Genomic DNA, 26389 nt, shown 5'->3' with positions numbered 1-26389 from the left:
CAAAAGTGGAAGGCGTTTCGCTCAACACAGTCACTGGTTTGTAGGGTTGGTTTAGAACGGGCCATAATGGATGTTGTTCAGGACGTCCCAATGTAAGAGCTAAAGGAGTTGAGCAAAAAAAAAAAAAAAAAAAAAAAAAAAAGGTGCAATGATTATTTACCCATGACTTTTTCCATTTGTTTATTGATTTGTTTTGTATCATCTTTGTTCTTGCGTTCTGCTCCCTATTGAGAAACAAGTCAATCCCATTATTTTATTCTTTTCTGTTTGTTTGTTTACTTTGTCTCTAAACAGTTTGATCTGACAAAAGCACCTTTCGACATACTCGTATTTGTCTTTACTTTTATGATTAAATGTTCCTGTGAACAAAGACAGGTTTTCGGGGATCTGGTCATATCTTGCTGTTGTTTCAACCATGATGCGCATCGGAATACCTTTGACACCTTTAATTCTTGAAAAATCTGTAGATAAACAATAGAATCGGATGTAGATGTTTGCACCAAAGCAACCATACCAATCAAAGGATATTTGATCAAAAGAGGGGTATCTTACATTAAAGATCCCCGTCGTTTGACTTTCTTCTAAACCAATCGCTCTTGCTTCTGTCGTCATTTGCTCACCGAGCCAAAATCTCCAATAGCTTTCAGCTGCTTTTCTGTGAATTGGTTCGTGAAACTCGATCGATATCGTGCTGGTTAATATACCACGTTGTTCGGTGGAGGAAGTGAGATCCAACAAATAAGATTGACCACGGTTGAGATACGTAATCGGCTTTTCATCTTCTTTTTTTGTAATGGCTGTAGGAGCTAATGAAAAAAAAAAAAAGTCTGTTTAAAAAACGGGGAATTTCTTTTTAAAAAGTGAATCCTCTTACAGTGAAGAATAGCTTGGAATTGAAAAGGTCTAAAAAAGAAAAATGTAAGCAAATAATGAAGTTTAAAGATAATTGACAGTTTATATATAAAAAAAGGGGTATTTGTATTTCCCTTTCTTATTTTATAAACTGAATGTGTCATTTACGCGTTTAACACTTACGATTTGTATTCAGCTGTCAAATTATCTTTTGGCTGTATTAATGAAATCTTTGAAGGTAAAGGAGGTGAGAGAAAGTGTTGATATCTTTCTGGTTTTGGTTTATGTAAACAATCATTAGCACTTTTAAATCGAGCATGTGCTTTTTTTGTTTCCTGAGAACAAAGTTGAAGTGAGTGTATGTGTGGTTCAAATGAGGATACTTTGGGAGTGAATTCGGTATTTTCTGTTGTTGTTGGTGATGTTGTAAGGACAGTATGATTGGTTGACCAGAGCAAGGTAGGAGTGTTATATAAGGAAGGTGAGGGATTTGATGAGTGATCATCGTAAGCTGAATATGACATATGCGATGAAGAATATAATTGTGGATTGATTTCGAGCATTAGTGATGGGCGTGTTTTAATTATTGGCCATATTGAATGAAGTGGGTCAGAATGAATGGAGGGATATGTTGTGATATTTTTATCATCAGTCATCCTATGTGATTATACAATTGAGATAATATAAAAGAGTTTAGAAAGAAAAGAAAGAGAGTTTAGCTTATTTTGTATTAAATAAATCAAAATATTTCCCCTCTTTAATGCTGTGTAATCTTCAAAACCGGTTCATCCAATTTTAACCTCCTCCTCCCCCTCCTCTCACTTTCTCTCACTCTTACTCTTTCTCTGCCTGTGTGTGTGTGTGGGTTTTTTTATTCTTATTCTTGAAGTCAATCAATTCTTATTTTCTATTAAACACAAAAATATGTGTAAAATATATTTTTCTTAAGCTTTTATAATTAAAATAAATTATATGACGTGTTTCAACAAGAGTAGAAATAAGGAGAAGTGGGATCAGCACACACACACACACACACAGGCACACAAAATAAAGCTTCAATTTATAAAGTACTGGCTCATTAAATATTTTTGTTCATTCTGTGAGAATGATGATGATTGCGAGTGTAATCAATTCTCATGTAAATGTTTATCTCTTTTATAAAAACATAGATTATAAATCACAGTCTTTTCATCTTCTCCTTTTGAGTATAGACTATCCCTCTTTCTGCAACTGTTTTAGGTATTTAAGGGGAAGGAGGGGGAGGAAAGAGAGAAGAGCACAAACACAAGAGCAATAAGTTTAAAGGAGTCAAATATAAAAAAGGAGGTATAAACAATGTGACATTTATTATTATTTGACAATATGTCATTGCCAGACTGGTGGCAACACATTATTACCATCACACAGACACAGATAAAAAATTATATTAAGATTTCCCCTTTTCAATCTTATTGTTATAGATCTTACAAGACTGTAAAGTGTTTAAAGGACTACATGTCTATAATAAACATATGAAATCTATTACATAGCAACACAATCATTTATATCAGTTCATATCCAATGTTGGTTGCTACCTGAAAAAGCCTAGATTATAAAAGGATGATATGCACTGAAAACTGATCGTCGTAAATCCTTGGTATTTTTTCATATGAAAAAAAAAAGAGAGAGGGCCATAGAACAGGCTTTGATAGTAAACTGTACAAAGTAAACGTGTGCCAATATAAAAATGCTTTACTTTGATAGAAATTAAAAAAAAAAGATACTTTGATGATAATCCTTTGTCTACCAATTTTAATAGAAGAATGAACATTGACCATGTTCTTTTCATTAGATTTAATGCGCTCATCAATACTACTTTCGGACTCTCCTTTGTACTAGGAAAAAAAAAAAGAAAGAGCATTTCATGCATCATCCCACCTCCTTTTCTCTCTCACTCTCTCTCTCACAGCTATTTAAAGTGAGAAAACAATTTTTTTTAATCGTTCTAGACCAAACAAAGCTGTTTTGTTCATTTGGGTGATACATAATTTTGAGGGGACACGTGTGTTAAAGAGGAATAGACAGTCAGTGATGAACAATTGCGATCAAAGGATTTGAAATATAGACTTTATCAATAAACATTCCCTATTCTTCTCTTGACACACAAAATATCATATCCCCTAATGTTCACGGACAATACCCCTTCCCCTTTTATTCTAATATGTTTATTAGACAACAAGGAAAGGAGAAAGAAAGAGGAGGGATGTAAAGGAGAGAGGATGAGAAAGTACTGATGGCTGATATCATCATCTACAGTGAATAATTGAATTCAATCTTTAGCTGCCTTTCTTTATTGAATTATAATATCATCCAAAGGGAGAAGATAACTATTAAATATGTAAAGTGTGTTAAACATTTATTCTCTGAATACATTCAATGGCTGATAAAAATTGTCAGTCAAGAAAAGTAGCATTTGGCTGTTTGTTCAACTGAGTCATATTCTAATTTAGCGCAAAAAGTTTTTTTTTTTTTTTTCCGAATTAGCGGTTGATGTCTAGAGTTCTTTTTATAAAAGTGATTGGGCTTATAATTCTTTGTAAAACCACAGAATATATTTTAAATATACAAGATGTCATATCCTTTTTTTTTTTTTTATTCTTTTTTTTTTAATACTCCTTTTGAATAGCAACAGACTTCTTTATAAAAGAGCAAACATTACCATCGGAGTTATGGCAAACCAAAATAAAATTCCATCCTTTCTATGCTGGTGAGGCATAGAATCGAATCAAGTTCCTCTTCAAACGAGATGATAACCAGTCCTTCTTTTACTGTGAAACATAATCTTTAGATATTTAGAGTTTAGAAAAGAAAGAATGTACCTTCAATCGTGGCTTGTTAAAGCCAAATTGACACCCCATAGAATTTCCGAGAAAGTTGTAGAAAGTTCATTGGGCAACATAAAGTACTTTAGAGGAAACTAATTATTTTTTAAAGGAAAAAAAAAATTACTTTCTTTTTCACTACTTTTTTCAAACCTGAAATCATAAAACAGAATGTCAGTTGTTGTAAGTTTTGTTTTCGACGTTTTCTGTTGTTCTATGACTCAAGCGTGTTGCATAATAGGGTATTGATCTTGGTAATCTTCAGGCTGTTATTGCCGTTGCTCGTAACCGTGGTATTGATGTTATCTGTAATGAAGTTTCTAACCGTGCAACTCCGTAAGAAATAGACATCAAAAAGGTATTCAGTATCTTAACCTGCCCTTGATAGTTCCATTGTATCCTTTGGTCCTCAACAAAGATACCTTGGTGAGGGTGCAAAGACGCAAGAAATCAGTAACGCAAAGAACACGGTCGTTAGCTTAAAACGTCTTGCTGGTCGTACGATTGATGACCCTGAAGTTCAAGAAGTTGAAAAGGGTCACCTTATGGCTGAGTTAGCTGATGCGAACGGTCAAGCGGGTGTGAAGGTATTTGGGAAAAGAGAGAGAGAGAGGGAGGGAAAGGTTCGAGAAAACTAAAGGGGGTGAATTGTTTAGGTCAGCTATCTTGGTGAAGAGCAAGTCTTTTCAAACATTCAACTCTTGGCCATGTATCTTCACAAGCTGAAGGAGATCACGGCTGTCGAAATCAAGGGGCCTGTCTCTGATTGTGTCATCACTGTTCCCGGTTGGTTTACTGAAGTTCAGCGTCGTGCGGTGCTTACTGCTGCTGAAATGGTCGGTTTGAACTGTTTACGTCTCGTCAATGATTTGACTGCCGCTGCTCTGGGTTATGGTATCACCAAACTTGATTTACCCGAGGAAAAACCGAGGAATGTTGCGTTTGTTGACATCGGTCACTCGTCTTACTCTGTCTCTGTCGTTTCCTTCCTGAAAGGCCAATTGACGGTCCGTGGTAGTGCTTATGATCAACATTTCGGTGGTCGTGAGTTTGACGCGGTCATTGTCGAAAAGCTCGCTGAGCAATTCAAAGAAAAGTTCAAGATTGATGTCTACTCCAACAAGAAGGCCCTTTTGCGTCTTCGTGTGGCTGCCGAACGCTGCAAGAAGGTTCTTTCGGCTAATCCTCAAGCGCCTGTGAATATTGAATCCATCATGAACGACAAGGATGTGTCTGCTATCGTGAACCGTGAAGAATTTGAAGCATGGGCTGCTCACTTGTTCAACCGTACCGAGACCGTGTTGAGTCAAGCCCTTGAGAACGCTGGCATGAAACCCGAAGACATTGACTTTATTGAAATCGTAGGTGGCACCACGCGTATTCCTGCTATTAAGGCTTCTATTGCCAAGTTCTTTGGCAAAGACGTCTCAACCACCTTGAACCAAGATGAAGCCATGGCTCGTGGTGCTGCCCTTCAATGTGCCATGCTGTCTCCCGTTTTCAAGGTCCGTGATTTCCGTGTGCATGACATTTGCTCGTATCCTATCAAACTCACATGGGAAGCCACTCCTGAGGAAGAAGATACTGAAATCGTTGTCTTTGATAACAACAACTCTATTCCTTCCACCAAAATCTTGACCTTCCACCGTCGTGAACCCTTCACTTTGCAAGCTGTTTACGCCAAGCCCGAACTCTTGCCTCGTGGTATCAACCCTTGGATCGGACAGTTCAACATCAAGAATGTTCAACCTGTCAACGATGAACCTGCTCAAATCAAGGTCAAGGTTAGACTCAACATCCATGGTATCCTGTCTGTCGAATCAGCTTATACTGTCGAAGAAAAGATGGTTGATGAAGAAGTAAAGAACAAGGACGGAGAAAAGGAGGTCAAGAAGGTCAAGAAGCTCGTCAAGACGGGCGATCTTCCCGTTGTCTCTGGTTCCACTGGTATTTCCAAGGAACTCATAAACGAATACACTGAAAAAGAAAGTCAAATGTATGCTAACGATAAGCTCATTGCTGCTACTGAAGCTGCCAAGAACTCACTTGAAGAATATGGCTACGAAATGCGTGACAAGGTTTTGGGCCCCCTTTCTGAATACATTGACCCTAATGTCAAGGACAAATTTGCTGAAGATCTCAATGCTGTTGTTGACTGGATCTATGACGAAGGTTATGACGCTCCTAAATCTGTCTATGTTGAAAAGCTGGAAGCCTTAAAGAAGATTGGTAATCCTGTTGTCGAGCGTTATCGTGAAGCTGAAGAACGTCCTCATGCCGAACGCGCTCTTCGTGAAACCATTCAACGTTTGACTCAAGAAGCCATGAGCACGGATGAAAAGTATGCTCACATTCCTGCTCATGAAAAAGCAAGATATTGTTGAACGTTGTGAACGTGCAGGAAGATGGATCGATGAACAAAATGCCAAACAAGCTCAAATTCCCAAGTGTGAGACTCCTATCTTGTTTAGCCGTGATATCAAAAAGGAGGAAGAAGCCATTATCTACTTTGCTAATCCCATATTGAATAAACCTAAGCCAGCACCCAAGATTGAAGAACCCGCTGCATCCAGTGAGGCAGATGCTGATACCCCGATGGAAGAAGCTTCAGACAACAAGAAGGATGAAATGGACATTGATTAAAGAAAATTGTTCTTGTTTATGCATTATTTTATTTATATTCAATCTTCTGTCTCTGCTACATCGTTGAAAAAGGAAAGTAAAACAAGATGTTTTAGATTAAATTTTTACTTTCTTTTTTGTATTTAATAACAATAAAGAAATTTTTAAAGAAAAAAAAAACATTACGTTTTTTATTATTATTTGTGATGTACACATGATCTTATGCCAAGAAAGGCTTCTTTTCTTCATGCTCTTCTGTCATCGTTTTGCCTTGTTCAACATAAGCGGGAGGTTGCTCCTTAATCTCTTCCTCCTCTTGTTCATGAACAGCCATGTATTGAGATGCTCTTCTTCTCTTAAGAATGGTGTGAGCCACAACGAATATGAATGATAAGCTAGTGAAACCACAAGCGATTCCAGCAAGTAAACCTTGAGTAAGAGTAGATTGTCTATCCCACCAACCAAGAACACTGTCAGAAAATGGAGCGTCTACAAATGTGATGGCTAATTTTTAATTTTTTTACATTAGATTTTTTTCTTTCTTTCTTTTTATATCAGCTTACTTGGAGTACTTTCATCTTCAGCAGGAAGCATGAAACCAGTAAGAGGATCTACAGCCCATTTAGTCAATGAACCGTTATCAAAGACATCCAGAATTTGCTGAGCAGCCTCAGTTTGAACAACCTTGAGACCATTGATTTCGGTAATTAATTCCTTCACGCCCAAACGACGGAAGGTCATGCCATCATCCGTCTTTAATTCATCCAAAAGAGTAGCAGTAACTTCAACAGTGACAAGACCCACATCGAAACTATCAGCCAAAATAGCAGCATCTTCTTCACTTGTAATCGTTAATTTTTCAGGATTAGAAGCCATCTGAGCCTCAACTTGAATGTTAGATACACCGATTTCAACAGGATGACCGTTACATATCAACTAAGGCGATAGATGAATAAATAAATAAAAAACTAATGTAAACTATCGTCTTCTTACTTGGTTTTCAAAGACTTCAAAGGTCACACGTACAGCCATCACTCTTTCAGCCAAAAGAGAACCATCATCATCAACAAGATCATCCACTCTTGTCACAGTGACAAAAAGTGTTTCATCACCTTTTGTATTGAGTTGATTTTCAGAAAGGTCAATTGAAGTGGTTGATATATCTCTGAGTGGTGAAGCAAAAATAGTTGATGCTGATAATGCTTTGATAAAAGAAAACATGGTTAGCTTCATTTATTGCTGAAAATGGTTTAAATAAAACAAACCTAAAAAGCATAAAAGCAGTTTACTAAAGAAAAGTTTCATTTTCATTAATAAAATTTAAAAAAGAAAAAAGAAAAAAGAAACAAAAAACAAAAATGGGCGAATTTTTCAGCTTTTTTAAATAGAATAAAATAAAATACAAGCTGACTTTAAATGGAAAAGGAGTCAGCCTATCTTCGTTGCATAAATTAAAAGGTTTCTTGGAAACACAAAATGAAATGTTATATGTCATCTTTGAGTTAGTCTCTTTATGCTAAACAACACTTGCTCTTAAAAGGACTGACCAAAGAGTATGTTGCATCTTTTGTCTAGAATTTTAAAGCTTAACCTTGTTTGCAAACACTGGACTATCTCGGCAATGTTTCTCCCAAAACACATTCATAAAACCTTTTTTTGAAAAAAATTACAACCAAAGGAACTAAAAGAAATTTTAAATAGCTTGATCAAACCTTTCTCTCTCTCTCTCTCTCTTTCTCCTTAATCTCAGCTCATATATTAACGTGCTTGCTTCTAATTAATCATAAATTCGTTTTCTGTGATGAAATTCACAAAGGTATCCCTTATATCACTGCTGCGGATTCGCCTAATTTAGATGCCATACTCAAATGGGACTAGTTTAATCCCGACATTCAAAGGGAAAGAAAAACATACTAACACATGTTGTGAATAATACAATATAATAAAGCAAGGTAGGATTTAATAGCAGACTGTGAACGTTAATTAATCAACATAAAATCGCCTTAATTTGATTTACAGGTTTTTCAAAATGAATTACCGCACAATGATCTTTAAATTCGCGCATCCTTTTTTTTTTAAAGTTAACAGTAGCTTCTTAATTTAGTAGATATACTGTTTCCAGCAAGTGAATTTGTATTAAATGTATTTTTTTTTTCTTTTTTTATAAATTGGCTGGAAATTGATGTCGCATTCTTCCATAAGCAGGTGTTGCGAGTTCTCAAAATAAATGTCGCCACATTGACAAATTCAATGTCTCATTCCCAGGATGTTTTGTCTCAGAAATTTGGACGTTTTTGAGATATATAAAATGTGTCTGTGTTCTCGTCCTCGAGTTTTCTTTTGTTGTCATCATTACAGTGGGATCTTTATCATAATGAGCACTTAATTTTTGAATAAAGACAGAAAGGGACTATTGTCGACAAGTATGTCAGGTTCGAGCCTTGTGAATTGCATTGTTGACAAGGGAGCAGTATGATTTTGAAATATTGAACTTTTATACGCAGTGTTTGTCTAAACTGCCGCAAGAAGGAGATAGCAAGACAGATAGAAGACGACATAAAGGGCAGCACCAAAGATGCTATGAGAGCAGCATCAACCAAGCGTAATTAAACACTCTCCACTGGTCAGGACAAAGTGGGGGGGGGGTTTCAAGTTGTCATTTGAAAATGCCAGAGTGCTTTTGCTGCTGCAAAGCAACTGGTAGTCCATGCTCGTAAAGCATAAATGTGCGTTAGACAGTATGGGAGAAACCTTATGCCATCTTTGAGAAACATAGAAAGATTGATTATCCATGTCCTTTCAATAGGGAGCATAAACATTTATTCTAGAGTGCATGGATGAAAACCCATTAGCTGTTTTAGAACATGCAATTGAGTAATTGATACAGGCATCCACAGGTCTCACAGTATCCAAAAGCACCGTGAATCATATTGTGAGAAAATGCTGCATGAGTCTTCCAACTCCATTCAATAAAAAGAGGAAGCAAGAAGACGATGTTGGGCATATGGATAAAGAGACGGCTACAAGACATTATGTTGGTCTCTGAAGGCCATAATAAATGAAATGGACCAGTATTCACACAAGAATGGTTATCATCTAGTCATGAATAATGCTCCTATCTATTCGTTTGAAGTTTATCGAGATCTGAGGTTATTATATGCTTGTCTATCTTCATATTCTCCTGAGCCTAATCCAGTTAAGTAATTTTGATCAGTTGGTAAGAGTAAAGTAAAACGCAGCAAGTACCTGGAAAAGAAGTTGATAACAAGGATCAGAGAAGCTTCTAATCACTTGTAGCCTAGTGGCTTCAAAAGCTTTTTTTTTGGTAGTGTCATAAGTATTTAGACAAACAAAGGCTCTGGAAAATCCTTCACATTAAATTTGTATCCATGCATGGGAACTAAGGTAGTGCTCGTATCAGTATTATTAATACTGAGCTTTGCATTTATAAATATAAAGGCCCCGTCTATATCTTACAGTCGTGTGTCCAGCACTTGGTGACGTTAGCCATTTTTGAATGAAAGAATTGTGTTGCTGCTCTATATTGTTTTGTGCATATGGTTTTTTTGTAAGTCACTTCATTTCTGATATATTATTTTGGCATGTATTTGTCTCTGTCTGAAGATTGTTTGATGTTATAACAATGAAAACAATATTTGTATTCAAAATATGAAAATGAAAAGAGGTACAAAACAATGACAAAACATCAAACTAATAATACAAAATGAAACATAGAGTAGTAGACTGTAACAGCATATAAAAAAAAAATAATAAAAAAGAATGAAAAAAAAAAAAGGAATTGTGTGAGTGCCAAGGTTGATATCATAATTGGGAGATTTGCCCTACTTGATATAGCTTATGACTGCATTACGCCAAGCAAAAATTTTTGGCATTTGCTTTATAGCATTGTTCAAATCAATTGATGAATAGAGACCTTCAATTTCAGTTATTCAATTTCTGACGTAAGTGAGATCATTCATTAGGATCAAGGGTTCAAAATAAATGTGATAATCAAGGGTGAAGACGGTAACAATATGAGTTTGATTTCCGTGTGCATTCTTTGGTTAGCTCAAGAGACGTGCTGCATTGCGGTAGATCTTGTCTGTGTCACTTTGTAATTTTTTCGCATCCCTTTCACCAAAACCATAGGCAAATTCGATCAACATCATCATTGACTAGCTACAGCCGCCCATGGTGCTCAAGATACCATCCCAATTATGACAATTGGTTCCTTCAACCTCTACCTCAATTCTAAAAATCTTCAGTATGTGTATGAGGTATCTTTGGAATTCTTTCCCCCTCCTTTTTTTTTTTTCTTTTCTTGTAAAAGCTTATCAGTTAAGTTTAACTCAGTCATTAAATCTTGTAAGCAAATTTTGAAGAATTAAGATTGCTCTGATCCCTTCACCACATACCATTGTAATAGGGGATGAAGGAGGGAGCATATAAGGTCGATCCGTAAAAAAAGTCAGTTAGATACTGCTGCCTCTGGTGCATATTCTATTTGAAATACCATTGACCAACTATAGCCTTGATAACACGAAGGTCATAGTGGATCAACAGGTGACAGACTTTGCTTCTATCATTGGCATGAGGATTGTCTCACATAAGTCGCATGAATCAACATTGTCTACTGACAGTGCATCCAACAATTTTTTGCATGCAGGTCCTTTTTGCCAAAGAATGGCAGTCGGTTCGTAAAGTTTTTTGAATTCTTGTTCGCCCAGCGATTTTTTATTGAGCTCATGCGAACGACTATCTGTGAGATCAATGATTACAAGCGTACTTAAACCTAAGGGTTTTATAGTATTTCACATATGTACAATGTAATCAGAACAGGCCCTTGGCATACTCGATTTCGAGTTCCTGCGAAATCAAAATTAGTTCCGTAAATGTAGTTTGTTGCTGAGGCTCTTTTGTGACATCCTCACCGCTGAAATCTCCTTTGATTGAGATCCTTGTTCGTCGTCGCTTGTCTGACGATTCTGTTATCTTGGATGACAGTTCTAACACATCAGCAGCAATACGTTCCATCATATCAGTCGTGCATTTTTCTATTTGCTCGCATACATTCCTGTTTTCGCTTCTCAATGTACTTTTTCTCAAAAATCATTGACACACTTTTGATTTCAAAATTAGCACAAATAAAAAATCATTTTATGGCATACACTGCCAAATTTAAAGTTGCTTTTTTTTTTGAGACATACATTAAACTTTGAAGCTAAATAGCAACAGAAACCCTTCAAGTCGCTTAAAAGAACCTTGTATTTAGAAAAAATTAAATCCCTTTAAATAAAGGATGCTACTTTTTCTGCTTTTGTTTATGTGTGTAGGATGGTTTTATTCTAGTGCTGCTTCTAGAAGAGCACTGTTAAAAATTAAAGAGAAAAAAAAATAAAGTTTACATTTAATCTCTTTACTTTCCGCCTTTCCTAAAACAAAGCACCATGTCATTATGGTTTAATGTGTTGTTCTAATAAACGAGTAAAGCATAAAGTGATATCTCGTCTAATTATATCCACTTATGTGACCCTTATACTGGAGAGAGCTTTCTGGAACAACATTAGTTTATACGTAGTGAATTTGAATAGATGTCAGATAAATAACTAATTTTTATATGCTAAGTGGAAATTTATTCTGATGAAATGATGAATAAAAACTTGGTATCGAAAAAGTGCATTGGTAGATGTTGACAAAGAATAAGTACTTAATAAGTATCCTAAATAAATCTGTTAGTTTACTATTTCCTTCTTATTCTTTCATCACTTACTAAGAACCACTCTGGCATAAATACAGGAGCTAACAAACTCCAACTATAAAGACCATAACATATCCAACCAGATACAACCTTGACCCATACAGCAGTATAACTCTGTCCAATACGAATCAATGTATCTTCTCCAGAGTTGGCCTGTTCTGAGATAATAGTATTCCTAAATCATAGTTATCAGTATGAAAAATCTTTTTTTTTCTATTTCTTTTTTTTTACCAATTTGTTAAAAGCATAGCTACATACATAGCAGCTATAGCAAAAATAAAATGAAAAAAAGAATAGTTATAGACAGCTCCCTGCCTTTCATCATCCCGACTATCATCATCGTCATCATCACTATCATCTTTGTATAATGCTGATCGAGGAAGAGATCTAACAAGAGTTATTACAAACACAGGTTTCCGATATTATTATTATTATTTTAATTACCCATTTTCAACAGATGCAATCAAATTTTCCCTACTCGGCGAAGTACCCGTTCCTTCTATGCCTATCTTAATCATTGAGAAAGAGGGACTTGTATTATTTTTTATTTGATCAAACCTTGAGTAGCTGCCTTACTTGTTGAGTAAGCAATAGCCAAAAAAGTAAACAAAGCTCCTAAAACAATCGATGTCGTCTGAGGTCCTTGTGATTTTCGTAAAGGATTGCACTCTTTATCATTTGGTTCATTGGCTACGGCTGATAAAACAAGATAGGTGCAATAAATGATCACAATGGAGGACTGCGATAATCCTGATCTTGGATTTGCGTCCTGTACAGACGGCATGACACACAAGAAGGTGATCAACAAGCCCAGGACAAGGTTAAATGTCACAAAGAACTGATTCAAGGAACAATCCTGGGCAGCAAAGAATCCATACATGATTCCGGTCAAGGTTACAGATGATGCAAGTAAGAATAATGTACCACCAATTAAGATATATTTCCATTTCTCTGAGTACTCCATGTTTTCCAAGCAACGCTCAGTCCAGCTATGTGCAAAATCAACCAAAAGCACAAGACCAAAGAGAATAAACATGGCTGCTCCTATCAGAGCAATATAATTTCCCCAAACTCGAAAGAATTCATTCGGTATAAAAAAGGAAGCAACGAGTAAGCTTAGCCAGCAGAAAACTTTTGGTCCCCACCAACCATTTTGTAAAGAGGACCTTTTCTGTCGACTGTTGTGAACACCGAGTAGTAATAAACCAAGTAAAGTGTGAAAAAGGACAAGTGCGAAACAAACACGGTGAACCTGTATCATATCTATTTTAGAAAGGAAATATGAAATTATAGACAATTTTTACTGCAATAGTTCCATAGCATGTTCCTTCAGCACAGTTGAGTTTTAGGTAATCTAAAGTGAGTTTTCGAATTTGCTTTACTGCCCAGTCTGATAACATTAGCCAAGCTATCTAAAAATGAAAAAGGTGGTGACATTGTTAGAATAAAGAAGTGTATAAACAAAGACTGCGAGATTACAATAGAGTTGAACAAGAAAATGATCTAAAAAGGTAATCAGTAAAATTCGAGAAAGACTATTATTTCAACAAAAAACTTACAGCATAGCCTATACGAGTAGCTACCGAGTTGTTACAATTGCAGCTATCATGGTATTGCTTTACGATTAACTTCATGAGGCTTCAAAGCTAGTTGTGTACACATATACCTTTTACAAGCCAAGGAGCATGCAGCAGCAGAGAAGCAGCTTGCAATCCATGTACCAAGAGAGCCTAAAGCAGGCAAAGCCACACAGCTTAATGCAGCACCCATTTGTTATTTAATAATAAAAAGTAAGGAGAAAGTGAGATAAAACAGCATAAATTTTAATTCCTTTTTTCTTCAAGCTCAGATTATATGGGCTAAAATACAATCAGATTTAAGTCGACATGATCAAAAGATTTGGATAAAAAAAGTATTTTTTAGACGAATAGAAATTTTATTTTTGAGGCTTTTGGACACTTTAATCGCCATCATTCTTCACTCATGTAGTAAAAGCAGACGAAGATTTTATGATAAATTTATATGACTGATCAGGCCTAACATATTGGAGTTTTAGAAGACTAAAGACAAATATGAATTACGTTGATTGATAAAATGTACAGAGGATATATATAATTCACTTCAATATATCTCATTGAATGTATAAGTTTTCATACTGGGAGAAAAAGCTGGAGACAATTGACTATTGAATCTGGTTTTGTTGTGTTTTGAGGGATCAGTTGACTTTAATTTTTATTTTTGCATGGAAAAAAAAAAAAAAAAAAAAAAAAAAAAAACTCTTTTTTTATTATTTTTTCATAGATCGCATGGGCATCAATGGACTTTCACAATTTGTTAAATCACACCCTTCTTTAACTGAAGCAACAAGATGGAAGTTAAATTCAGTCAATATAAAAGATCGTTTCATTTTCGATGGCAATGCATTTGTTTACAGTTGTGCCTATGAATATCGAACCCATTGGATCTATGGAGGTCAATATGCAACTATAGCTTGTGTCATAGTACAAATCATCAACAAGTTAAAGAATGCTGGTATTGAGCCCATATTCTTGTTTGATGGTGCATTACCTGCTGATAAAATAGAGACTCGAACAAAGAGACACCGATCGTACATTCAACGTTGTGCCCTGGTCATGTCCCATTTGGAATCCATCAATACATCGAACCGAGATTTAGAACACTTGAGCAAATTATTTTTAATTCCACCACTGACATTTGAAGTTATTTTACAAACCCTTCGAGATCTGCAAGTCTACGTGAGAATATGTGATGCTGAGGCAGATGGAGAAGTGGCTAAAATGGCAGAAAAAGAGGATGGATACATTGTATCTCAGGATTCAGACATGTACATATATCCTAATACAGGCAAAGGATACATTCCACTCAATACCTTGAAAATACCAATTGATGATGGTAACAGCAAACATATATCAGCCAGTGTATTTTATCCTGATAGATTGGCACAATTGCTAAGGTTGGATCGACAGAGCCTACCGTTATTAGGTACACTTATGGGTAACGATTATTTAGATGGAGAACTGTGCCGATATGCTATTGTTGAATGGTGCAATAAGGAAGGGATTCAAGTAGGAAAAAACCAGACAAGTTGGCCAAGGATAGTATCAGAATTTATCAATAGAAATAGCGAAGGAGATGTGATAAAGAATGTTTTGAAAGCGTTGATGCCTGCAATCCATAGACGTTATGCAAAACAGATTGAGATGACTGAACTTGAAAGTTTGATCTTGAACTCAATTCGTCAATATAGTCCTGATAGTCCATTCTTAATCTCACAAAAGAGTAAGGAAGTTGGGAATTTATTTGTAGATCAAAACAGCCAGAGTCGATTGGTAATGGAGATCATAAAGAACCAGACGTTTTGGTCAAGCATATTTCTTGAGGATGTAGAAAGAGAATCAAGTTGGTTGGTCAGTCAAACGTTAAGACAAGAAATTTATGAGCAAATAAGAATAAAGATGAATTTGGAAGAATACCAAGTGACTGAATATATACGAAAGAAACAGCATTTGGAAGCTATACAGCTGTCTGTCAGAAAAAGAAATGTTGAAACCGATGCGTGGTCTTGGTTTCTTTTGGTTCATAAAATCAACAAAGTGAATATGAAGCCATTTGAAAAGAACGGTGGCCTATGCTACTTGATACTTTGCCTTAGATATATGATTCATTACTATTCAAGAGAAGAAAATAATCAGCTTACCAACCACGAAGTTATTGCCATCATCCTATCTACCCTACATTCTTTGTCTCCTTGTTTAGAAAGTAATCAAGTACCTGTGATAGAAGCAGTCGCCCTGAAAAAGCGATCGGTTCATCTTGCAGCGCAGTTTCAAAATGTTTTGTATTCATCTCATCTTCTCTCACAAATCCTCGATATTGAAATTCATGCACCATTAGCCCATATGTATGATGGACTTGCATTTCACTATTACCTAGAGAAGACACGAAACGGGGCTAGTATTAGATCTCTATTACCAAAGGAGTCTTTGCAACTATTTTTGAATGTTTACAAGGTGATTATAAATGACTTGAATAACAAAATATTGGATATATTTGATTACAATATACAAGATACTATAACCAATGATAAACCAAAAAGAATAAATAAACAAAAAAATACATCACTGCGTCCAGGAAAGAAATCAAAGCAAATTATATCAAGCAATAATGTATTTGATTTATTAGATGCAGCTTAAATAAAATCCTCTTTTCTTTTTTTTATTTCACATGAATTTGTTATAAAGGAGAGAAATAATCATGAAGGATTGGATTATTGCATGTTCTATGATTATCATAACGATTCATAGACCAAAAAAAAATATAATGTCATACCAATAAGTGACTTACAAATCATTAACAAATAAGCAATCATTGAATATTTACCATTGGTAAATTTATTTTTTCTGCAAATATAATTATTCGTTGTTATGTTTTTTTTATAAAGCAAAAAAACCTTCTGAGTTTTATTTCTATAGAAGTCCCCCAAAAATAGAATGTCATTTTCCATATTTAGAATAGGGATAAAATTGACTGATGAAATCGACAGTTGGATGTAAATCGAGTTTTTCTGTAGATTGGTTTGATTCACATTGATTGACCTTGAAAAAGACATATATAAACCACAAAAGAATTTAATTCTACTTTTTTATTTTTTACACATTCACAATCATGTCTAACAAATTTAATCTTCTACAAACACTTGCTTGTATTGCTTGCGGAGATGTTCTAATAGATCCTATTACACTTTCTTGCGGGTACACCATTTGTGCACACTGCTTCTCAATCAGCAGCCCATCTTCTATTAAAAAATCAGTTTTTAAATGCCCTGCTCCACACTGCGATGCAGAAACCCATCTATTTGGACCTGAAATTTCACAAGATGCTACCATCACCCAACTCACTCATATTCTTCATCAGTCTATCACTCTAGAGGAAACAGACAATACACAAATTGATCCTGAAATGATCATTCCACTTTTAAGTTGCTCATCATGCCATCACTCCATCTCGGATCCTATCACCACACCATGCGGTCATACGTTTTGCAGAGCTTGTGTCTTGCGCTCCAAGATTGAAAATGATGCGTGCTCATTTTGTTGCCGTCCTTTACCCAAATATAGCAACTTAGTCTCTCAGTCATCCAATCATACTTTATCTCGATTGGTTAAAGAGCTTCAGTTGTTAGGTTCCTTACCTTCCCATCCTAATGGCTTTAACCATCAAACCAACGTGCCTCTATTTATTTCTGATCAAGTCATCTTTCCTGGTCAACACACTCAATTGCTTATCCATACGCCCTTTCAAATGACGATGCTTAAAGAATCCATCATGACCTGTGGTCAATATCACTGTCCTTGTTTGGCGTCTATTCACCGTAGCCAGCCCCAAGTAGCCAAATTTGGTACTCTACTTCAAGTCATGAATATTCAGCGTCAAAATGGTGCTCTTGTGATTGATGTCGTAGGTATGGATCGCTTCCGACTCAAATCTTACCAAGACAAAGAATCAAGGTTGATGGCCGACTTTGAAATTTTGGGTGAATCGAGCCTTGTTCCATTAAGCATCGAGTGTGCTGGTAACGAGGATGCTTTGGTTCAACACACATATATCACAGAATATGCTATTGAATTAGCCGATACCATCTCACAACATATTCAATACCTCGCACAGCCTTCTTCTATACCCTCTCATCTACTTCATGCTCAAACCGCTGGCCTTTTAGGTCCTCTTTGGCTCGAGAGCATGGTCTCCTTGCATGGACCGATGCCCACCCGTGAAAATCCTGCTGCTGTTTGCTGGTGGACTGCTACTGTCTTGCCGATCCCAATAAACGATGCTTATGTGCTATTGAGAACCATCTCACTCGTGGATCGATTGGAACTTGTCATTTCTTGGTTGCAATCTTATCAATCACAATGGACTCAATGTCGTGAAAGAGCCATTTATGCTTATTTACAGGTGCCTCAGTAATCACATAGCATATATAAATCCTATTTTTAATAATAATATTGTTGATACTCTTTTAAAAAATTATGCAGTAAAAAATCTATGTAAATAAAAAATGTTTATTTAATACGCGGGAATTGATACAGTACTGAAAGTCTCAAATGGCAGATTTTAAAGATTCATTGTTCATACTCTTTTTTCACTTATTTTGTATATGACGAGGAAACCATTTGGCATATGAAAAAATGAAAAAAGTTGAAATGGCACACCAATTTTGGCGAAAATACATATTTATTTTTGGCTGTATCTTTTCAGAACCTTGTGTATGCTATTGCCATTTAAATCATGCCTTCAGCGCTATTTAAGATTTAATTGACTTGTATTGGGATAATAATCTTGATAGAATGCAAACTGAAAATATTTCATTGTGCAGCTGTATTAAGCTCAATTTTATCAATATGGTGTAGCTACATCGTGAAGGAACAGCTTATTACCTACTACAATATTAACCGATGTTCTTTAAAATCAAGACTTACAGTTTTCGTATATTGTGACTAATATAAAAATGTGCTTTTCATGAATTCACTTTTGTTTTGATATATTTTTTAAAAAAAAAGAATACATAGCATAAAATTACAGACATAAGCCAAAAAGCATAAACTGAAAGAAAAAAAAAGCAGTGTAAAAGATTTCAAACAGAAAAAAAAATATAAGGAAGGTATAGAAAAGATAAAACGATTGTATACACAATTATAAAGAGGGAACGAAGCGAAAAAAGATCACTTGAAGCGTAATGCTTTCATTCTCTTTGTCTTTCTGAGGCTGAATACACCGAGTCGTCTGTATCAATTAAGGGTTCTCTGATAAACTCCTCTGCTCTACGCTCTTCATCGATGACATAGCATATGCGACAAGCAGACATTATCTATTTTAAGCAATCCAGGTGAAGTAGGAGGCTCCAAAAAATCTTTCGTGGATTTAGTTACGTCAAAGATGCAATCTCAAACATCGAAAACATCTCTTTGTTTTCAAGGATAAACATGTACTCAACGCAAGGAAAACCTATTTAAAGAGATGTAGTTTTGTAAATAATTTGCTTTGAAATGCACTCTATTGATGTTTATCAGCTGCCTGTTTGGCTATGGCACAATTAGTGTACTGTTTGTCGATTGCTCATTTGCAAAATTTGGCAAGCCGTAACAGGTCTTTATAAGTTTTGATTGGATCAATGATAGATGTCTGATGCTAGCCGTTGCATTACAAGATGTGTCCGAGAGTTAAATAATTATACAATTTCTTTCTGTCGATTGCTCTTTAAATTTAACTTATCTCGACCTTGAAAATAACCAGTTGTATTCAAACATAGAGAGGTTGATAATTAAGTATATTTACGTGGCAATGACTAGTAAAAGTGTATTGATAGACTTGCTACAATGAGTGCAATATTGAGGGGGTTATTTAGTTGAATTGAACTCATTTTAAAAGGTTCTGTCTAGCAGTCAGGGGAAAAAAAAACATAAAAGACTAGAGTATTTCTGGCGTAATTTACAAGCCACTTTGGTCGTAATGAATTCAATATTATTTGTCACTCTCTTTTTTTTAACGAATAGCGATATTATTAATAATGAAGTTAACTGCAGATTTGCTTTCTGATAGTATCTCACACATTAACCCTTTGGGTGACCGTGAACTTATACTTAGAGGTTAGCTTATGATTTCTTCGCTAATGTATGTTATTAGACTCACAAAACTTTGCATAGACTTGAAAATACCTGTCATCGAAAACCTTGGTGTGACTAAAGTAAAAAAGCTATTAAAAGCAGATATCGTTCATAAGCTAATTGAAAATGCAGGATTTAAACGATGCCATTGACTTTACAAATAATGATTTACGTGTACTTGGAAATTTCCCTCGTTTAAATAGACTCCAAAGCTTATTGCTCAACAACAATCGTATTAGCAAAATTGAAAGTGGTTTAGAAACATATGTTCCTAATCTTCACACCATCATCTTGACAAACAATTTAATCAACGAACTAGGTGATTTAGAGCCATTGACAAAACTTAAAAAATTGACTCACTTAAGTTTGTTGGATAATCCTGTCGCGAAGAAACAGCACTACCGCCTTTATGTCATTTATAAATTCCCTCAACTTCGCGTTTTGGACTTCAACAAGGTGAAATTGGCAGAAAAAAATCAAGCTACTGCTTTATTCAGCGAAGAAAATGGAGCAGATAATGACTTTGTCAAGTCAATTACAGAAAATAAATCAAAAAGTAACGAATTTGCTTCATAATCAAGGTAGAAAAGAACAAGTTATGAGTTGGACAAACATACTGAAAATGTATCTTTCAATAGACAATAGTTGTCCAAGGTGCTTCATTTATTAAAAGTTGAATAAATAAGAAAAATCCTTCTGATGAAGCATTTATGATGAGCTGGCTTTGATGTGTGTAGGAAGGATTTGACAGAGAAAGTTACAGATTTGTTGTAATGTTATTGTTATTGTACATGGGAATATAATCGACCAGGGACAGTGTAATTACTTTTAACTATAAGTGATTGCCCACGAGTACAAAAAATTTAAGCTACATGCCCTGTCCTTTTGTTTCAGTATGATTTCTTTGTAAAATGCAATGTCTGTTTTGTATATGCAAATAGCTTGATTTATATTGCATATCTTCTAATAAATAGTTTATTAATGTTAGGATATAACTCTGAGGTCTGTCCCAGGCATCCTCAAATTTCCCAATAACAATCATATGAATATAAATAATAAACAAAGTATTGCAAATCTTGTTAAAGAAATCTTTTTCTTTACTTTCTACCAGAGTTTCTAGCTTCCTTTTCAAGGTTTTCTTTGAATGCCTTCATGAATTCACTACCAGTTTTTACACCTGTAAAGACGAATTAGAAATAATAATGAAAAAAATAATGCGAAAAATACCTTTGTCAGTTATATTGGAGACGTGGTGATGCGTTTTAGCTGCCATACGGTTAAATAAAGGACTAGCTAAGAGACGTTCGGTTATAAAAGAAGAAAACCAGAAATTGACAATCTTTTGAAACATGTTGCTTCAGCAAAAATAATAAAAAAAAAAAGGATAATTTTATGTATGGGTTTTATCACAGCGGACTTATTATCTGAAGCTTCTAGAATCAAGATGTTTATTTTTTTTTGTTTTCACACGAAAAGAATATATGTGCAAATGAAAGTAAATGTGTTCTAAACTTATTTACAAAGAACTAAGATTTTAATTAATGATCCCTTGATCCTGTTGGATGCTTTCCACCTCTGTAACCACCTCGAGAGGATTGGTTTCTTCGTTGCTGCTGTTCTGGTTGAAATTCTCTTTGTTGTTGCTGTTGACGAGTAGCGAGGGCCAATTGCCGATTAGGTTGCTGAACTTGAGTTTCTTCGAGAGTATTTGGGGCAACATAAAGTTGTTTATCAATCACTGGTGGAATGGGTTGAATCTCAGTTCCTAATTCGCGTTCTATCTTGTATAAATTAAATCGATCTTCATATGTAATCAGGTTAATAGCTAAACCAAGATGACCGAAACGACCAGAACGACCAATACGATGCAAGTATGTCTCGGCATTCTTGGGAAAATCAAAGTTAATGACTACATTTACCGCCTGAATATCAATACCACGCGTTAAAAGATCTAACAAGGTAAATCTTTTCTTTAGTACCATATTATAAAACACATTTGCTCTTGCTATTACCTGAACAAACTAAATTACGACAGACGCCGTTTCTAAAATCATGGAAAACACGATTTCGATGACTTTGAAGCATTCTTGCATGAGAATAGAAGCATGAGTAGCCCAATTCAGTGATTTTTTTAGCTAGCAGTTCAACACGATTGGTAGAATTACAGAAAATAATTGATTGATTGATTTGAAGCTAAATAACGTTTTCTGCTGAGTTCTTTATCCTTTTTCTTCACTTTTCTTTTATTATCGCTTACCTTTGAAAACAACGTGTTTAAGCAGTGAACTTTTTGCTTCTCTTCTACATAAGCATAATATTGTGTTACACCACGTAAAGTCAACTCGTCCATCAAATTGATCTCGTAAGGTTTAGCCAGATGCTTGTCTTTGAAAGTTTTTACAATCATCGGGAAAGTAGCACTGAATAACATGATTTGTCGATTTTTGGGAAAATAACTAATGAGTTGATCAATAACGGGCGTAAATTCTGGCGACAATAATTTATCTGCTTCATCCATAACAAACGTGTTTGCTTGGCTAAAGTCAGCAACTCCTTTTGAAGCGAGGTCTAAGATACGGCCTGGTGTACCAACTACCACATGAACCGCCTCACTTAGGCGCATAATATCGTCCTTAAGGGTGGTACCACCTGTAGTCACCATTACTTGAATATTCAAATGCTTGCCCAACGTTTTACATACTTGAGCTGTTTGTAGCGCTAATTCACGTGTAGGAACAAGCAAGAGTGCTTGAATCTTATTCATCTTGTTGTTGATCTTTTCTAACGTTGGGATAACAAAGGCAGCTGTTTTACCTGTGCCATTTTTAGCTCTGGCTAATATATCACGGTTTGTTAAGGCAATTGGAATGGCTTCTTCTTGAATAGGTGAAGGTCGTTCAAAGCCAGCTTCAAAAATACCCATTAACAACTCTCTCTTCAAGAAATAATCTTCGAATTCATTTCCTTTTGTAGCCGTTACATCCTAAACAGTTGGATCATTAATTTAAAAGAAAAGAGGACAAGGCTAATCCCATACTTTTGTCTGTGGCCGAGTATCTTTTCTTGGAAGTGAAAGATGTTGCTTCCAATTGTCGCTATCAAGATTGCTGTATAAAAAGAATTAGACTTGATAGTTTACATACTGTTGATTTTTGAACTGACCTTGATTGTTGTGAAGTAGCCATGATGCTTGTTCAATATTTTATTTCGTTTACAAAACAAAAGGAAATAAACTCGCGTACAATAAACAAAAAATCTGATGACATAATTCACACACTGTCACTTTTTTTTTTGCAAGACATTTTATTCCAGTGCCGTTCAATGACGGATATTGATTTAAATTGGTGACTCATACAAAGTGAAAGGTTGAAGAAGAAAAGGCAATAATATAGGAGAAGACAAGGCTACGATCGTTGTCAATCATAGATCGCATAGGGTGCTGCTGTTGTTGACACTCTCGGGACGCCAGTTTTTCATGATAGGTGCGACGAAGCACTGCTATGGCGTTATTGCTTAATGAGACCAAAAGGTTCGTTATTCAAAGGGCTGTCACCAGTTGATTCACCAAATTGCATGAATAATACAAGCTGCGAAAGAAGAACTTTTTCAATTGGAAGTGAGTTCTTAGTTTGAGATCTATCAAAAAAGGCATGAACATGTCTATAGCTTAAAGAGGTGATATCCATTAGACATCGATTTGCCAAAGAGGGCCAAATAAATTGCTTTACTAGGAAGGACCAAAAAAATATTCATGTTCATTATGGAAAGCACAAAAAAGAAATAAAAAGATCCAAGAATGCCGTGTAACTGTGATCGACAAGACAGCTTATTATGGTAAATCTGCCTTAGTACACTCTGGGTTTGGTAGAGAAAGGAAACTGTTGAAAATTTTGATCATGCTTTGCTGGAAGCCGGTTGATATTTATCAAGAAGAGTATCAAAAGGATCCAGCTCATGAACATGCAATCATTTATTTATAATTTCATGAGGATAAAGCAGTGAGTCAAACGATGAAAGCGGACGGTCGAAAAAAATGAACAGAATATTGCCATCTGGTGTTTGATTTGGTGCCTCCAGAAACTGTTTTAAGAAATCAATGGTATCAACTATTAAGTACAATAGGAATTCTATGAAGAAAGTCAAAAATGTGATCAATATAATAGACATCCTTTACCAAAAAAGTAGACCATTTCATTGATCGAAAGGAGCCATGCACAGCATCGGGACCTATGTGGACCCATCTGGGAGGGAATTCTTCTGTTATATTAGAATTGACAGATGACCAATCGATCTGGACGCTAAGTTTGCTAAAAGTCCTGAACAGCGAATGCAGGCACTTCAGAGATTTCATAATGGATGTATCACATTTAAGGAAAGCAAAAGAAGAAGACAACGAAGGACTTGAGACATAATAGTATTACAATGATGCACAACATCCAACATAAGTTATTCTACTTTATTATGGAAGACAGATGAAGCTAACGGGGGATGCAGCTACTGGAATTGAAGAGTCGCGTATTGGACAGCTAGATTGAGAGCAACCAAACTTCCTTCATCTTTTTTATTTTTTTATTTTAAGAGTTATGAAACAGGTGAAGGCCTAAGATTTAACTGCTAAAATATAAAACTCTATTTTTTTATATATCTTATGAATTGGTTTTCAGAAAGCTTGGTTTGTACTGGTCAAGATACCCAAGATTAAACTATGATTTATTGCATTCCTAGCGCTCTCCAGTATTTGATATGCCTGAAAATAACTTTACACTCATCTGAATTCAATTTTTTATTTGTCAGAAGTTAAAAACACTATAGAAAATTTGGGGGGGGGGAGCTCTTTTTTTGCTTTCCATCACTTTCTATAGATTTTTGCTTTCTTTGTAACTCTTTGCTATGCACCACAATAGCAAGCAACTCCAGCAGCTGCAGGCAGACTTAATTGCTACCTGTGCTGAGATACACAAATTACAACAAGAAAATGATTCTTTGCGGAAACCATTCGCGACCCTATTCTCGTCAATGAACCCATTAATTGTAAAGCCCAACATGCTCACAAAACATGCCTTTATTGAATCTGCGTAGTCCTGAAGCGACTCAAGAGTCCCATTTACACTACTGTCGCTTTGTTCAGTTTGGACTTATTGACCTTGAATGCTTAGCATCGTATGGCCTTGCCCCACCATATAAGTATCGAACAGGGCGCATCTTTGACCATGTATAGCTTCCATGGATAAATGTCCACTGTGTTTATCCAACCACTTGCACCATCCTTTATGAATCTATTTACCTACTTTACACAAAAGATTCGCCTACGCCACCAGCTCATCTCGGGCAAAGACTTCGATTGGCTTCCCTCTCCTTCTTCTAACTAGCATATTTCACACCTAACTCTATATCGTTTTACCTTTGATCCCAAAAGAGTTTTTAGATTACTTTTCCTTTTTTTGATCTCCATCAGGCGAAATCAATATATACATTGTATATTGTGCTCCTGAATGAAGTTTATTTTGAATAAAATTTTTTGTTTAAATATAGTAAAATTGGACATCATTTGTTGAGATTTTTGTCTTTTCAAGAATCAAAGCCTTTGTTTGTTGATGGTGCATTTGCTACTTTCAGTTCCTTCTCATATTATTTTATGTCAAGAAACTAAACAAATGGCGAAAGTACACCTTTTACTCTCATAGTTGAAACACAAAAATATGAATTATCTACAAACATTGTTATATGAACATCATAATATATTTTAATAAAGAACTGGAGATTTTGCTACTCGATAGATCAATAAAATAGCATCTTTTTTTTTTTTTTTTCTTTTTTTTTTTTCTTTTTTTTTTTTTCTGTTGAAGAAAAGGAGATGTGACTAATCAGTTTATTAAATATAGAAAATGAATCTTTTATGACAATATATGGCGGCGTGGGTATGTAAATGGCTTGTAATAATCATGGAAAAATGAAATTGTTGAAATGAAATATAAAAAGAAAAAATAAAGGGATAAAATAATGCTATTTACAATCCTCCCCAAGCTACCCTTAGTAAAAAATTGTTAAATTTTTTTTGTTAGGGTTTTTGTGCATTTTTTTCTTTTTTTTTTTGTTGAAGCAATTTTTTGATTTTTTTTTTGAATTTGCTTTTTTGAATGTTGTTTTAAGCTGTTTGAACTTTTTGACCAAAAGCAGTAAAAAGAGCATTGGCAGTAGTAAGAGAACTGGCAACAACAGGTTGACAACGTTTAGAGACAACAACACCTCGGCGACGACGGTAAAGAGGAACCCAAGGGTAAGAAGTAGAGGGAGCATTTGGACGCTTGCTCTTCAAAGGCGTAACCTTTACTGTTGGCTTCTTTTGTTGTTGGTTAAGATAAAGTTGATTGGAGATGCTTGTCATTTGATCTTTAAGTTTGCAAGATTCTGAGCAATAAAGGGAAGATTCATTCTAAATTACAAGATTAATCTACTTGAACAATCATAAACTTGTTACAACTTACCAATACATCGTCTACACGATTGTCACAGATAATACACCAATTGAGATCCATTTTTTATAGTTTAAAAAGTTTAAAAAAAAAGTTAAAGTTGGTGGCCTTTTTTGTTGTTTATAAATAAAGGAAAGA

The 26389-nt window shown here is 35.2% G+C and overlaps 10 protein-coding genes across 10 annotated transcripts; 4 read left to right on the top strand and 6 right to left on the bottom strand.

The window, feature by feature from the left end:
* Positions 1–152: 152 nt before the first annotated feature.
* On the bottom strand, positions 153–1415 carry RO3G_07526 (uncharacterized protein; the record flags this gene model as incomplete). Its single annotated transcript, XM_067662116.1, has 4 exons — positions 153–224; positions 280–806; positions 875–903; positions 1036–1415. The coding sequence occupies 4 exons, from the start codon at positions 1413–1415 to the stop codon at positions 153–155; spliced, it is 1008 nt and encodes a 335-aa protein (XP_067518217.1).
* Positions 1416–3884: 2469 nt separating this feature from the next.
* RO3G_07525 (uncharacterized protein) lies at positions 3885–6097 on the top strand (the record flags this gene model as incomplete). The annotated part of the gene is made up of 4 exons (XM_067662115.1): positions 3885–3896; positions 3955–4049; positions 4102–4300; positions 4370–6097. 4 exons carry the CDS (start codon positions 3885–3887, stop codon positions 6095–6097), a joined length of 2034 nt encoding a protein of 677 aa, XP_067518216.1.
* A 458-nt stretch (positions 6098–6555) lies between these two features.
* Positions 6556–7646, bottom strand: RO3G_07524 (uncharacterized protein; the record flags this gene model as incomplete). Its single annotated transcript, XM_067662114.1, has 4 exons — positions 6556–6839; positions 6899–7271; positions 7329–7537; positions 7601–7646. 4 exons carry the CDS (start codon positions 7644–7646, stop codon positions 6556–6558), a joined length of 912 nt encoding a protein of 303 aa, XP_067518215.1.
* Positions 7647–12042: 4396 nt separating this feature from the next.
* RO3G_07523 (uncharacterized protein) lies at positions 12043–13863 on the bottom strand (the record flags this gene model as incomplete). The annotated part of the gene is made up of 8 exons (XM_067662113.1): positions 12043–12054; positions 12106–12246; positions 12325–12358; positions 12538–12598; positions 12652–13345; positions 13398–13505; positions 13653–13695; positions 13760–13863. The coding sequence occupies 8 exons, from the start codon at positions 13861–13863 to the stop codon at positions 12043–12045; spliced, it is 1197 nt and encodes a 398-aa protein (XP_067518214.1).
* Positions 13864–14399: 536 nt separating this feature from the next.
* RO3G_07522 (uncharacterized protein) lies at positions 14400–15447 on the top strand (the record flags this gene model as incomplete). The annotated part of the gene is made up of 2 exons (XM_067662112.1): positions 14400–15393; positions 15431–15447. 2 exons carry the CDS (start codon positions 14400–14402, stop codon positions 15445–15447), a joined length of 1011 nt encoding a protein of 336 aa, XP_067518213.1.
* A 1626-nt stretch (positions 15448–17073) lies between these two features.
* On the top strand, positions 17074–18081 carry RO3G_07521 (uncharacterized protein; the record flags this gene model as incomplete). The annotated part of the gene is made up of 1 exon (XM_067662111.1): positions 17074–18081. One exon carries the CDS (start codon positions 17074–17076, stop codon positions 18079–18081), a length of 1008 nt encoding a protein of 335 aa, XP_067518212.1.
* A 1600-nt stretch (positions 18082–19681) lies between these two features.
* RO3G_07520 (uncharacterized protein) lies at positions 19682–20354 on the top strand (the record flags this gene model as incomplete). The annotated part of the gene is made up of 3 exons (XM_067662110.1): positions 19682–19760; positions 19818–19858; positions 19911–20354. 3 exons carry the CDS (start codon positions 19682–19684, stop codon positions 20352–20354), a joined length of 564 nt encoding a protein of 187 aa, XP_067518211.1.
* Positions 20355–20875: 521 nt separating this feature from the next.
* Positions 20876–21129, bottom strand: RO3G_07519 (uncharacterized protein; the record flags this gene model as incomplete). Its single annotated transcript, XM_067662109.1, has 2 exons — positions 20876–20955; positions 21006–21129. The coding sequence occupies 2 exons, from the start codon at positions 21127–21129 to the stop codon at positions 20876–20878; spliced, it is 204 nt and encodes a 67-aa protein (XP_067518210.1).
* Positions 21130–21316: 187 nt separating this feature from the next.
* Positions 21317–22963, bottom strand: RO3G_07518 (ATP-dependent RNA helicase dhh1; the record flags this gene model as incomplete). Its single annotated transcript, XM_067662108.1, has 4 exons — positions 21317–21729; positions 21791–21971; positions 22036–22761; positions 22922–22963. 4 exons carry the CDS (start codon positions 22961–22963, stop codon positions 21317–21319), a joined length of 1362 nt encoding a protein of 453 aa, XP_067518209.1.
* Positions 22964–25923: 2960 nt separating this feature from the next.
* Positions 25924–26314, bottom strand: RO3G_07517 (uncharacterized protein; the record flags this gene model as incomplete). Its single annotated transcript, XM_067662107.1, has 2 exons — positions 25924–26211; positions 26264–26314. 2 exons carry the CDS (start codon positions 26312–26314, stop codon positions 25924–25926), a joined length of 339 nt encoding a protein of 112 aa, XP_067518208.1.
* Positions 26315–26389: the final 75 nt, after the last annotated feature.

This window comes from Rhizopus delemar, genomic scaffold (genome assembly GCF_000149305.1).
Source record: "Rhizopus delemar RA 99-880 supercont3.5 genomic scaffold, whole genome shotgun sequence".
Taxonomy (NCBI): Eukaryota; Fungi; Mucoromycota; class Mucoromycetes; order Mucorales; family Rhizopodaceae; genus Rhizopus; species Rhizopus delemar.
Note: the sequence above shows the minus strand (reverse complement) of the source record. Positions and strands in the feature narration are given on the sequence as shown.